This window comes from Rhinoderma darwinii, chromosome 4, assembly GCF_050947455.1.
Source record: "Rhinoderma darwinii isolate aRhiDar2 chromosome 4, aRhiDar2.hap1, whole genome shotgun sequence".
NCBI lineage: Eukaryota > Metazoa > Chordata > Amphibia > Anura > Rhinodermatidae > Rhinoderma > Rhinoderma darwinii.
Window position 1 is genome coordinate 154918184 of NC_134690.1, and position 12454 is coordinate 154930637.

The 12454-nt window shown below is 45.0% G+C and overlaps 1 protein-coding gene across 1 annotated transcript; it reads right to left on the reverse strand.

Moving 5' to 3' along the window:
• Positions 1-7426: 7426 nt before the first annotated feature.
• Positions 7427-9176, reverse strand: HES1 (hes family bHLH transcription factor 1). The gene is made up of 4 exons (XM_075864064.1): positions 8885-9176; positions 8687-8782; positions 8471-8558; positions 7427-8203 (listed from the first exon to the last, which is right to left on the reverse strand). Exons 1-4 carry the CDS (start codon positions 8990-8992, stop codon positions 7683-7685), a joined length of 813 nt encoding a protein of 270 aa, XP_075720179.1. The 5' UTR covers positions 8993-9176; the 3' UTR covers positions 7427-7682.
• Positions 9177-12454: the final 3278 nt, after the last annotated feature.

A 12454-nucleotide genomic window follows, 5' to 3' on the forward strand; every position in this document is an offset into this window, starting at 1 on the left:
TCCCTTCTCTCTATCAGTGCAGGATAGAGAGAAGGGACAGCACTTTCCCTAGTGAAAGTAAAAGAATTTCATACTTACCGGCCGTTGTCTTGGTGACGCGTCCCTCTTTCGGCATCCAGCCCGACCTCCCTGGATGACGCGGCCGTCCATGTGACCGCTGCAGCCTGTGATTGGCTGCAGCCGTCACTTAGACTGAAAGTCATCCTGGGAAGCCGGACTGGAGGAAGAAGCAGGGAGTTCTCGGTAAGTATGAACTTCTATTTTTTTTACAGGTTGCTGTATCTTGTGATCGGAAGTCACTGTCCAGGGTGCAGAAACAGTTACTGCCGGTCGCTTAACTCTTTCAGCACCCTGGACAGTGACTATTTACTGACGTCGCCTAGCAACGCTCCCGTAATTACGGGTGCACACACGTAGTCACCGGTAATTATGGGAGCCCCATAGACTTCCTCAGTCTGGCTGTAGACCTAGAAATACATAGGTCCAGCCAGAATTAAGAAATGTCATGTTAAAAAACCAATACGCATCCGCAGCACACATAACATGTACATGACATCTGCGGACTTCATTGCGGAATTTAGAATCTCCATTGAAGTCAATGGAGAACTTCCGCAATGAGTCCGCAACCAGTCCGCCACTGGTCCGCAACATCCATTGTATGCTGCGAACACCAAATTCCGCACAGCAGCCTATGCTCCGCAGCGGAATTGTCCGCAAAGTGCTAACGAACCCTACTAAAAAGCTGTGGAAGGCAATGGAGAAACATGTACGCTGCGGATTTCCGCTGCGGAGTGTCCGCAGCGGAATTCCAGAGCAATTCCGCCATGTCTGGCCATGCCCTAAAGGAAGATCTTATAGTTCTCATTCCACCTGGATCCACTTCTGGCTTTGGCTCAAAAAATCTACATTAAAATCTGCAACTAAGACACAATGTGTGAATCCAGCCTAAGGCTTTATTCAGACCAACGGGAATTACGTCCGTGCAACGCGCGTGATTTGCACGCGCGTTGCACAGACCTATATTACTCTATGGGGCCGTGCAGACATGTTCGTGATTTTTACTCAGAGTGAGTCTGCTGAAAAAAAGTCACGACATGTCCGTTCTTTGGGCGTTTTGCGCGAATCACGCACCCATTGAAGTCAATGGGTGCGTGAAAACCACGCATGTCGCACGGAAGCACTTCCGTGCGAACAGCGTGATTTGCGCAACAGCTGTCAAAAGGATGAATGAAAACAGAAAAGCACCACGTGCTTTTCTGTTTACAAACATCCAAATGGAGTGAAAAAGCACGCAGCTGCGCATCATATGCTGCTGCCCCACAGAGCTGTTAAGTGGCTTTTGCACACGCAAAACGCCACGTTTTTGCGTGCGCAAAAATGCCACGCTCGTGTGAACCCAGCCTAAGGGCAGATACAGACGGACGTTGCGTTTTTGCGGGCGCAAACAACTCGGCGTTTTTCGCGCGCAAAAACCATTTGACAGCTGCGTGTGTCATCCGTGTATGATGCGCGGCTGCGTGATTTTCGCGCAGCCGCCATCATAGAGATGAGGCTAGTCGACGCCCGTCACTGTCCAGGGTGCTGAAAGAGTTAACTGATCGGCAGTAACTCTTTCAGCACTCTCGACAGTGAATGCCGAACACAATATCGAAAAACCTGTTGAAAAAAAAGAAAAAGTTCGTACTTACCGAGAACTTCCCGGCCGTTGCCTTGGTGACGCGTCCTTGGTGACGCGCCTCTCGACATCGGGCCCCACCTGCCTGGATGACGCGCCAGTCCATGTGACCGCTGCAGCCTGTGCTTGGCCTGCGATTGGCTGGAGCTGTCACTTGGACTGAATTGTCATCCCGGGAGGTCAGACTGGAGGAAGAAGCCGGGAGTTATCGGTAAGTCAGAACTTCGTTTTTTTTTCTACAGGTTCATGTATATTGGGATCGGAAGTCACTGTCAATGGTGCTGAAACAGTTTAACTCTTTCAGCACCATGGACAGTGACTATCTCCTGACGTCGCGTACGGATAATTTTTTTGCCGGGTTCGGCCAAAACGAGTTCGGCCGAACCCGGTGAAGTTCGGTTCGCTTGTCCGGCTTCGCTCATCGCAAAGACACTCCGTTTGGATGTTCGGAAACAGAAAAGCACGTGGTGCTTTTCTGTTTACATTAATCCTTTTGACAGCTGGTGCGCTGTTTCAGTCGGTTCGCACGGAAGTGCTTCCGTGCAACCTGCGTGGTTTTCACGCACCCATTGACTTCAATGGGTGCGTGATGCGCGAAATACGCGAAGTTATTGAACCTGTCGGGCTTTTTGCGCAGCAGACAAACGCTGCGCAAAAAGCAAGGACTGTCTGTACTGCCCCATAGAGTTGTATTGGTCCATGCGTGCCGTGTGAAAACCATGCGGCCCGCACGGACCGAATACACGCTCGTTTGAATCCCCCCTAATGCTGAGTAAACTGCACAGAGGAGGCTTCTTTTTTGGAGGAATATCAAGTCTTCATTTTTCTATGATGAGAACAGTTGAATTGTTCCATTAATAGTAATCTGCACTGGATTTTAAAGGAAAACTCCTAAATATTGAGTTCAGTCTCCCTAATAATTATCAGTAGGTTGGTCTGATCACCAAGAGTAGGCACAGCTTTAGACCCCCTCCCCATCCCCTCTGCACTGCATGTCTAATTATTATAAGAGATGGATGTGTGTGCTGACAACTGAAATCCTAGGACAGTGGGAAGCTGAACTAGGTTATTACTCACACATTTCAGCACACACCAGAAGACCTTGCATGGAACTCATGACCAAACTCCTGCAGCTTTCACTGCTGACGATTTGCTATAGTGATCTGCCTTTACAGAAGATCTGACTGGGTTCTGAGCAATGATTGTACACATTCAAAGGGCAAAATATTTTATTAAAACAATCAGAACAGAATATATGTATGAAAGTGATTGGAAAATCATCACCTGGAAAAACACACAAACTTTAAATGATTACAAAATGAATACACCTTACTGCTACATTGTTTGTCCTATAAACCCTGGCAGTGCCACCACCCTACAATCTACAGCTTAATATAGGGGCAGGCAGTATGGCATTACATGATCCCTTGTCTGTAGTACTATGTGCTCAGGACAGGTAGTGAGGGGAAAAGCACAGGGAAAGGAGCAGACAAACAGAGACATAACTGGTACAGAGGAAAAGAAGAAGCAATTACAGGTAGAAATCAAACTAATCACTTCCTTCATTTCCTAATCTGAGAAAACAACAGCTGGACCTAAAGGGCACATTCACATGTGGCGGAATTGCTGTGGAATTCCACTGTGGACAGTCCGCAGTGGAATTCTGCAGCAGCCGTTTTTTTCATTTCTTTCTATACATTTTTAGGAAACTTAGTTCAGACGTTGCGGAAAATAACTGTGCGGAAATCAGGCTGCGGTGCAGAATTTTCCCTCCGCAGCATGCACATTATGTTGCGGAGAAGAAGCGGAATTTCACTGCGGATTTCAGCCTTTGCAATGCAAAAACGGAAATCTGTGGCAATTCCGCTGTGATATCTGCAACATCTGAATTACCTGTCAAATATGCAAATGTTGGTGCAGATTCTTTGCGTAATTGCCCCGAATCTGCACCAACATTTGCAGTGGAAAAATTCTGCCACATCTGAACATGGCCTGACAGGTTATTATGGACAACTGCAAAACTTTTTGTCTGCACTAGGTTTTAACCCCTTAGTGACCACTAATACGCCTTTTTACGTGATTCACTAATGGGCTTTAGGCTAGGCTGACGCCTTTTCACGTCAGCCTAGTCTAAGTCCTGCACGGGTCTCCCGTGCAGGCAGGAGCCGGGGCTCTGCTGTCTGATGGCAGCTGAGCTCCTGCTCCAACGCCCGCGATCGAAGTTTACTTCGATCGCGGCCGTTTAACCCGTTAAATGCCGTCGTCAATAGCGACCGCGGCATTTAACTTTGTTTACAGAGGGAGTGCACTCCCTCTGTCACCCATCGGCGGCCCGCGAATGCAATCGCGGGTCTCCGATGGGGTGTCATGGCAGCCGGGGGACTGATAAAAGCCCCCAGGTCTGCCCTGGACATATGCCTGTTAGGACGCGCCGGAGGCACGTCCTAACAGATTGCCTGTCAGATTTACACTGACAGGCAATAATGCTCTGGTATACGAAGTATACCAAAGCATTATAGCAGCGATCGGAATATCGCACAGTAAAGTCCCCTAGTGGGACTAATAAAATCAGTCATCAAAGTGAAATAAAGATTATTAATAAAAAGTACAGTAAAAAAATAAATAAAACCATTTTTTTCCATAAAAAGTGGTTTTATTTAGTAAAAGTGTAAAAAAAAAAAAAAAGTACACATATGTGGTATCGCCGCGACCGTAATGACTCCATTAATAAAGTTAATATGTAATTTAAACCGCAAAGTGAACACCGTAAAAAAAAAACGCAAAAAACGATGGCGAAATTGCAATTTTTTTCCATTGCCCCCCAAAAAAGTCATAATAAAAATGAATCAATAAGTCCCATGTACCCCAAAACAGTACCATTCAAAACTACGTCTTGTCCCGCAGAAAACAAGCCCAAAAAATCACTACATTGATGGAAAAATAAAAAAATTACGGCTCTTGGAAAGCGACGATGCAAAAACAAAATAATTTTAGTTCAAAAGTGTTTTTATTGTGCAAAAGTCGTAAAACATAAAAAACCTCCACATATGTGGTATCGCCGTAATCGTACCGACCCATAGAATAAAGGTAACATGTTATTTACATCGCACAGTGAACGACGTCAATTTAAAAACGCATAGAACAATGGCGGAATTTCAGGGTTTTTTTATAATCCCCCCCAAAAAGGTTAATAAAAGTTAATATAAAAATTATATGTACCCAAAAATGGTGCTATTAAAAAGCACAACTAATCCCGCAAAAAACAAGTCCTCATACAGCTATGTAGACGAAAAAATAAAAACTTTATAGCTCTTTGAATGCGACTATAGAAAAACTAATAAAATAGCTTGGTCATTAAGGCCTAAAATGGGCTGGTCACTAAGGGGTTAAGTGAAAACTCAGCTGCTGAATGTTATTTCACAATAGTCCATGCACACAGCCATAATGCGGACCTGTAATGCACCACCTATAGACTGCTATGCACACATTCTGTCCCTTAGATTTTATATGAAGGCACATGGGGGTTTTTCCTCACGGATTCATATGGAATATACGCACCATTGCATACTATATTACTCTTCTAGATGCATTGCTTGCTGGGAAGAATTCAGTTATTACTTGAAATCTAACATTCCCCATAGTTTTTATCCTCTGACATCTGCATTCGGTGGAAAGTCGGGAAGCCCCATTCACATTTGATTGTCACACAATCCCTAGCATATCTGCGTGTTTAGACGACTTTTCCCATTTGTATGTTGCCACATCAGACAGCGGAATAGAGGTGTCTAGTCCAAACAGAACCAGCAGAATTTTAATAACGAATATTGAATGTATATGAATGGAGAACACAACATGGAATAATAACTTGAATTCAATAACAGATCACAGATCTAATGTTTGACATGAAGATAATATAAGACAACTGACTATATGTACTATATGCATGGCGTAAATGATCTGCCCCTTTTCCAATAACAAATGTAGGTGCAGGGACTGCTCCAGTGTGACATGTATCAGTAGTGTTCCAAGGTGTCTTCACCCTCAGCCCATCTTTTCATGTAATAACCCCACTATGACAGTGAGAAGATGATTGTCAGACCCCATAGCTATTTGCACATGTAAGACATAGGGAAATAAAGGACTATTTAAGCAGATTTGGTCCAAATATATATTTAATACAGCAATTTTGACTGCTCATTTCCATATGTGCCATGGACCGGCATGTCCGAGTATAGAGAGCACCACGATCTTCAGAAAAAAAAAAAGTTTCTTGGAAGTTTTTTTGTACAGTTTCTATGTATGAGCAATATATAACCTCTAGGGGGCAGTGCAGGCTCGTCATAAACTGATAAGTAACTGTACCTTGAAGTAACAGACTTCTTGGAATGCCATAGTAAAGAAGTTGCGACTTTAGAAATATTGAACTAAACCCATAGGCTTATAAAAAAGATAATAATTTAGAATGGTTGTTGGGCACATATAGTTTCCTACATACTTTAGTGGGATATGTCAGTGTTACAGGATATAGACAGCACAGCCTGGGGCACCTGGGTCTCACAGGTCTGATCTGTCTTGTCTCGTTGCTTTTCATTGTGGCTTTTACTTCCTAAACACCTGGATTTATCAGACACCTGGCCGCTTCAGACAGAGCACAACACGTCTGGATGCTGGGATTTGACAAGGAATTCCCTGCAGATCCCTGGACTGTCTGAAATTGTCCCGTTTAAGTTCAGGCTTGTTCCAAACTTCCAGAGGAGCGGAGTGGCTTATTATTACACATTGCTGGGGACTTTACTGGGAGTTTCCAGTCGCAACGTATGCGATTATTCAGACACAACGGGGTCATGCATTAAAAAAAAAAAATCTAGAAACGCAAAAACACTCTAATTTGATTAGCTGTGCGACCTGTGCAGAAAAATGTTGCATGATGTACGATGATGGTGCAGGAGACAACATATATTTACATAGAAATGTTTTATGCCACTCTCAAAAAGTTTTTCAAGTAGATGCAGAATTATGATGTATCCTCTCACCTATACTTTATACATGAACCCATTCTCTCTAGATATTTTTTATCTTATCAGAACCCTGTAGACATCTCCAGTCTGGAAGATAAAACGCTATAGATCTTCTCCATTGTGGGCGTCAATTTGTGGACTACCTCTGTGTTATAGGTCGGTACATATTGCAGTGCTGTGCCTATAGTTGGTTGGTAGCCAGTCTAGTGGGATACACATTTCAATAGAGATAATAGACCACTAATGTAAAATAACTTCCCAGAGCTAATTCACACCTGGCAGATTTGTTGCAGGAATTTCTGCCACTGGCCCATTCATCTGAATGAAGTTTGCAGAAATCCAAGCACCGGCTGCAGAAAAAGCCCCATTTAGGTGCATGGAATGGATTTTTAAGTTGCAAATAATCTGCCCCATGTGAATATATTACAATAAAGAAAGAAATATATAGACGTTTGCATGGTTTACATTTTCCTGGATTTCAGTTTAATCCTAATTATTATGTATATGCTAATGTCATCCTATACGTTTTATATGTGGTCCTATACTTTCTATATGTGGTTCTATACCTTCTATATGTCGTACTATACTTTCTATATGTGGTTCTATACCTTCTATATGTCGTACTATACTTTCTATATGTGGCCATACATGATATTTATTGGTCTGTTACCATTATATGATTAGATAACCAACAGTGGACAAGCTAATATCTCCAAAATAATACATTGTGCGGTTTTATTATTACTTACAAGTAAAGCTTCCACAATAGGAAGAACGATATGAGCATAGTCAATGTCTTTGGCATCTCAATATAAAACAAAATTTCGTGTACAAACGAAATATAAATTGCAATCTTATAATACAAGGGCACATTCAATATGAACATTTATTTACAAACATAGTGCATTCTCGCTACAAAAAGGAGGGATTACTAGTCGTAACTAATCTTTCTAAAAGAAAGCGCTGCCAAGTCCATTCTAGTCCATTATTCACCAGGGTCTCCACACAGAGTCTGCGGTGACTGAGGGCATTACAGAAGGGGACACTGCAGCGGGTAGTCCGGAGGGCACGTTGGAGTTGGTATAGACCGGGATTACAGATCCATTGTGTGGGAAGGCTGGGTTGGTGATCAAGAAGGCAAACTGTCCATCTGATGCTGGCACCAGCTGAAAACCACCGTAGACCTTGGCAGCTTCTACTTGTGGGCCACCCATCTTGCAGGGAATGCCACCCATGGGAGATGGGCTTCCTTGTGGTGCGCTGGCAGGGAGCTGAACTAATGGCTGTCCAAAAGCTGGGTGTGGGGTGGCAGCTGCCGCAATCTGGGGCTGAGCTGGATAGTTCATCGCGTTGATCTGGTTCATGCAGTTGGCCAGATGTCCCAGGAGCCTGGTCCGCACGTCAGTGTTAACCCCTTCACACGTGGATAAGAATCGGGTGACTTCATTCATGCACTCGCTGAATCCAGCTCTGTATTTGCCAAGAACTGTAGGGTCTGTGCTGAGAGCAGCTGCAGAAAGAAGAGAACACACCGTTATTATAGGTTATTACAGGTCCAGGCAGTAATACTATAGAGATCGAGTGCAGGTCATGCAGGCAGCATCGGAGCTCCCTCCTCCCCCTCCCAGCGCAGAAACATGAGCTTCACGTAGGAACTATAAATAAGCCCAGACCGTGGGAAAGACGCAGAGCGCCAGCCCAGTAGAATGTATGAGAATGCCATTCAAACCGCAGGCGGAAGTCTGGAAGAGATCACCCGGGAGGGGGGAGAACTCACCAGTCATCTGAACTCTCTGCAGGTTCCGGAGGTGCTTCACTGTCATCTCCAGGATATCAGCCTTCTCCAGCTTCGAGTGCCGCGAGCTCTGCAAGGACAATGACATCCAGTTAATACTAATAACTCCTATCAGCCAGCAAATGTCCAGATCTGCCCCAGTACACATTGGCAGTATATACAGACGGTAACGTCCTGACATAATGGCATTATACTTACATCTTTTTTCAAGGCGTCTAGGATGAGAGTCTTCAGCTGACTCAGGCTCTCGTTAATTCTCGCTCTCCGTCTCTTTTCCATAATTGGTTTGGATGACTATAAAGAAGAGTCACACAGTGAGTGTCTTGCGGTCTAGATATTCTAGCGCCTATTATCCATTCTATAGCATTGGATCCCCAGTTACAAGTGACCATTTACCTTTCTGTGCTCAGAGGCAGTTTTGGGTTTATCCGGGGTACTGCTCATGCTGGCTGGGGTGGCAGCCACAGGAGAAGAAGAGCTTTTCTCCATCATATCAGCTGGCATCTTCTTATTTAATATCCTCAAGATAGATGGTGAGTGTCTTTGGGCAATGCAATGTGTGGCAATCCAAAGCTGATGTACAGAGTGTGCAGGCTGCGTGTCGCAGGGGGTGCTGCTCTGCCTGGCTTGCTGCCCTGTGCGCCTGTGACTGCCCTCTCCTTGGCTCCTTCTTTATATAGCGCTAACTGCACGCGAACGGCTCGTGTGAAACTTCCCAAACTTTCTTTCCCACAGTAACTTTCAGCCAATGGCAGCGGGGCACACGCGTGGGCTGCGCCAGGCCATTGGCTACAGGGCGTGACTGCCTGAGACCAATGACAAGTCAAGGAAAGTGTAAGGGGCGTGGTTATGAGAGCAGCCTGTCAATCAGCGGCACCACTGTTAACCCTTGAAAGATGCTACACTTGTGTATACCCTGAGGACACCTCCAGCTGTGGTCCACATATATGTCGCAGTTATAGAGTAAGAAGGTTATAATAATAATAATAATAATAATAATATATTACAGGTGCCTTATAAACATCTAATCTTATAATACACATATCAATGATATAACTAATGTTACTGCTACAATGGTGGAGATATACCCATTTCTAAATGCCCTAGACCTGTTATTACCATGTATCTTCCGTCATGTTATATGATTAGATCTGCAATGTATTTGGTCATTGTCTCTACATAAATGATCGCAGCTATGACATCGTAGAAATAGCCGATCCAATATAATTGTAGGTCTGTGATTGCAGATCTTATGTATTCCAGGACTAATTGATGGAGAAATTCCCGGTAATTATTTAATCGATCTGACTATTCATTGTAAATGACTACTAGGACATGAATTGCAGTCAATCATTGCCGGGGTAATATGTGACTATACGGCTGCTGGGAGTTGTAGTGATAGGGGGAGCACTATCTCCCAAGCCCCTATATACAATTGTTGTGATGGACTTCATTATATTATTATATTGGATGACGAGTATTACACATAGGTGTAGCTCTGCAGGCGATTCACCGTGCCAGGCATCACTCCAGCTACAAGGACAGGACGGCTGTATATCCCTTTAAGCCTGCCTGCAGTCACAAGAGGGGGAGAAGGGGGGGAGCCAGGGTTGGAGCACGTGCCAGGATGTTTTATTGCCGCTGTGGCTGAGGCTGGGCGGCTGGATGTGTGTGGGGAGGAGGAGGGGGGGCATGGTTTAGATTATGCCGGGAGAAGTCAAATAGCAGCTGCTGCCCTGAAGCCTGGGAAAACCACTCCCCCTGCGCGATGGATCAGGCTCATTGGAGAAGCACAAGCAAGCCTCTGCATTCTTCAGTAGGTGGCGCTCAAGAGCTTTTTCAAAACTCACCACCAGCGTAGCGATCTTCCTTTGCTTGAGAACATTATATATATATGTGGCCAAAAGTTTATAGACACTCTATGTAATTATTGAGTTCAGGTGTTACAGCCACACCCACTGCAAACAGGTGCATGACATCAAGCACACAGCCATGCGAGCTTCTCAGGTGTACTGAAGAGCTCAGTGACTTTAAACATGCCAATGTCATAGGATGCCACCCTTACCACAAGTCAGTTTGTGACATTTCTGATCTGCTAGATCTGCCACCTTCAACTGGAAGTGCTATTATTGTGAAGTGGAAGCTTCTAGTAGTAACAACAGCTCAGCCACAAAGCGGTAGACCACGCAAACACACAGAGCGGAGCCATCGAGTACTGCTGTGCCTGATGCGTAAAAATCCCCTACCTTCTGTATAGCTAAGCAGAACGTCATGATATAGTCACAATGTAGTGTGCACCGTATTCCCCACGACAGAACACATCATCAGAGTAATACAGCGCAGATACTGAACTACAACAAGTTGTACCTGGCAAAACTTCGCAACACTTTCTGCACAAAAAGTCAGAAAACTTTTGTAAATCAATTGCACACAATTATAAGAAAATGTCATCGGTGGTGGTGGGGACGTGATAAATATTGCATTCAGAAAACTGCCATTCATAAGTTTGCTCAAAAAAGCTTGCAGCTGTTTCCATTTCTCAATTGCACTATAGTGGGCATTAACCCTGCAAGCGTGGCAACTCCTCCGTGGTGGAATAACGTTCTCCCAATGCCGTACCAACGTCATGAGGAATCCATCTAATAAAACAACTGTATCATTGGATTTTGTGTTGGCCCTTTAAAGAATACTTCATTAAAAGACAACAATTCTGCAATGTATAATTTTTTGTTAACACAAACCCATAGGTGTTAATGCTAAAGACAAACTGATAAGTCTTTGTGCTTCCAGGCAGCGTTTTCCCACATTAAGGCTGGATTCACACAAGCATGTTCGGTCCGTAAAGGACGGAACGTATTTCGGCCGCATTTCCCGGACCGGTCACAATGCCGGGAGCCGGGCTCCTAGCATCATAGTTATGTACGACGCTAGGAGTCCCTGCCTCTCCGTGGAACTACTGTCCCGTACTGAAAACATGATTACAGTACGGGACAGTTGTCCCGCAGCGAGGCAGGGACTCCTAGCATCGTACATAACTATGATGCTAGGAGCCCGGCTCCCTGCAGTGTGTTCGGTCCGGGAAATGCGGCCGAAATACGTTCCGCCCTTTACGGACCGAACATGCTCATGTGAATCCAGCCTAACACTTTAATGGAAAATAGAAATATTATATCAACGGATCCTGGAGAGCAGAGAGGTTTAGGCCGCATGCCCACTTCAGTGTTTTTCTTCAGGGTGCTAGCCGTTTTTCTGACGGCTAGCACCCTGACCCATTTATTTCAATATGGCCATGCACACTTCAGTTTTTTTGACGGTCCCGTTGCTCCGTTCCGATCCAAAGTAGAGCAAGTCAATGGGGTCGTCAAAAAAACTGAAGGCACACGGAAGGCATCCGTGTGCCATCCGTGTGCCGTCCGTGTGTGACGGAGCCGTTGCCTAGCAATGGCCGGGCGGGCAGAAAACCATAACAGAAATATTACACTAATCGGCAGCCACTTGTCTCTATCAATCACTGATAGAGAAAAGAGGCTGCTGATTAAAAATAAAATAAAAAGCAGTTCATACTTACCCGGTCGTTGTCTTGGTGACGAGTCCCTCTTCTTCCTCCAGTCCAGCCTTCCTTTCTGACGCGGCAGCCTGTGATTGGCTGCAGAGGCCGCTGCAGCCTGTGATTGGCTGCAGAGGCGGTCACGTGGGATGAAGCGTCATCCCTGGAGGCCGGCCTTCTGACGTCATCCTGATGTGTGTGACCGCCACTACAGCCTGTAATTGGCTGCAGCGGCGACATGGATGAAACGTCATCGCTGGAGGCCGGACAGGAGGAAAGTAAGTATGAAATTTTTTTTTTCTTTTTTTTTCTTACATTAAAATTGTATTTTCCGAGCGCCGAGCATGGTACTGTCCAGGGTGCTGAAAGAGTTACCGCCGATCAGTGCAGCCATTAACTCTTTCAGCACCCTGGACAGT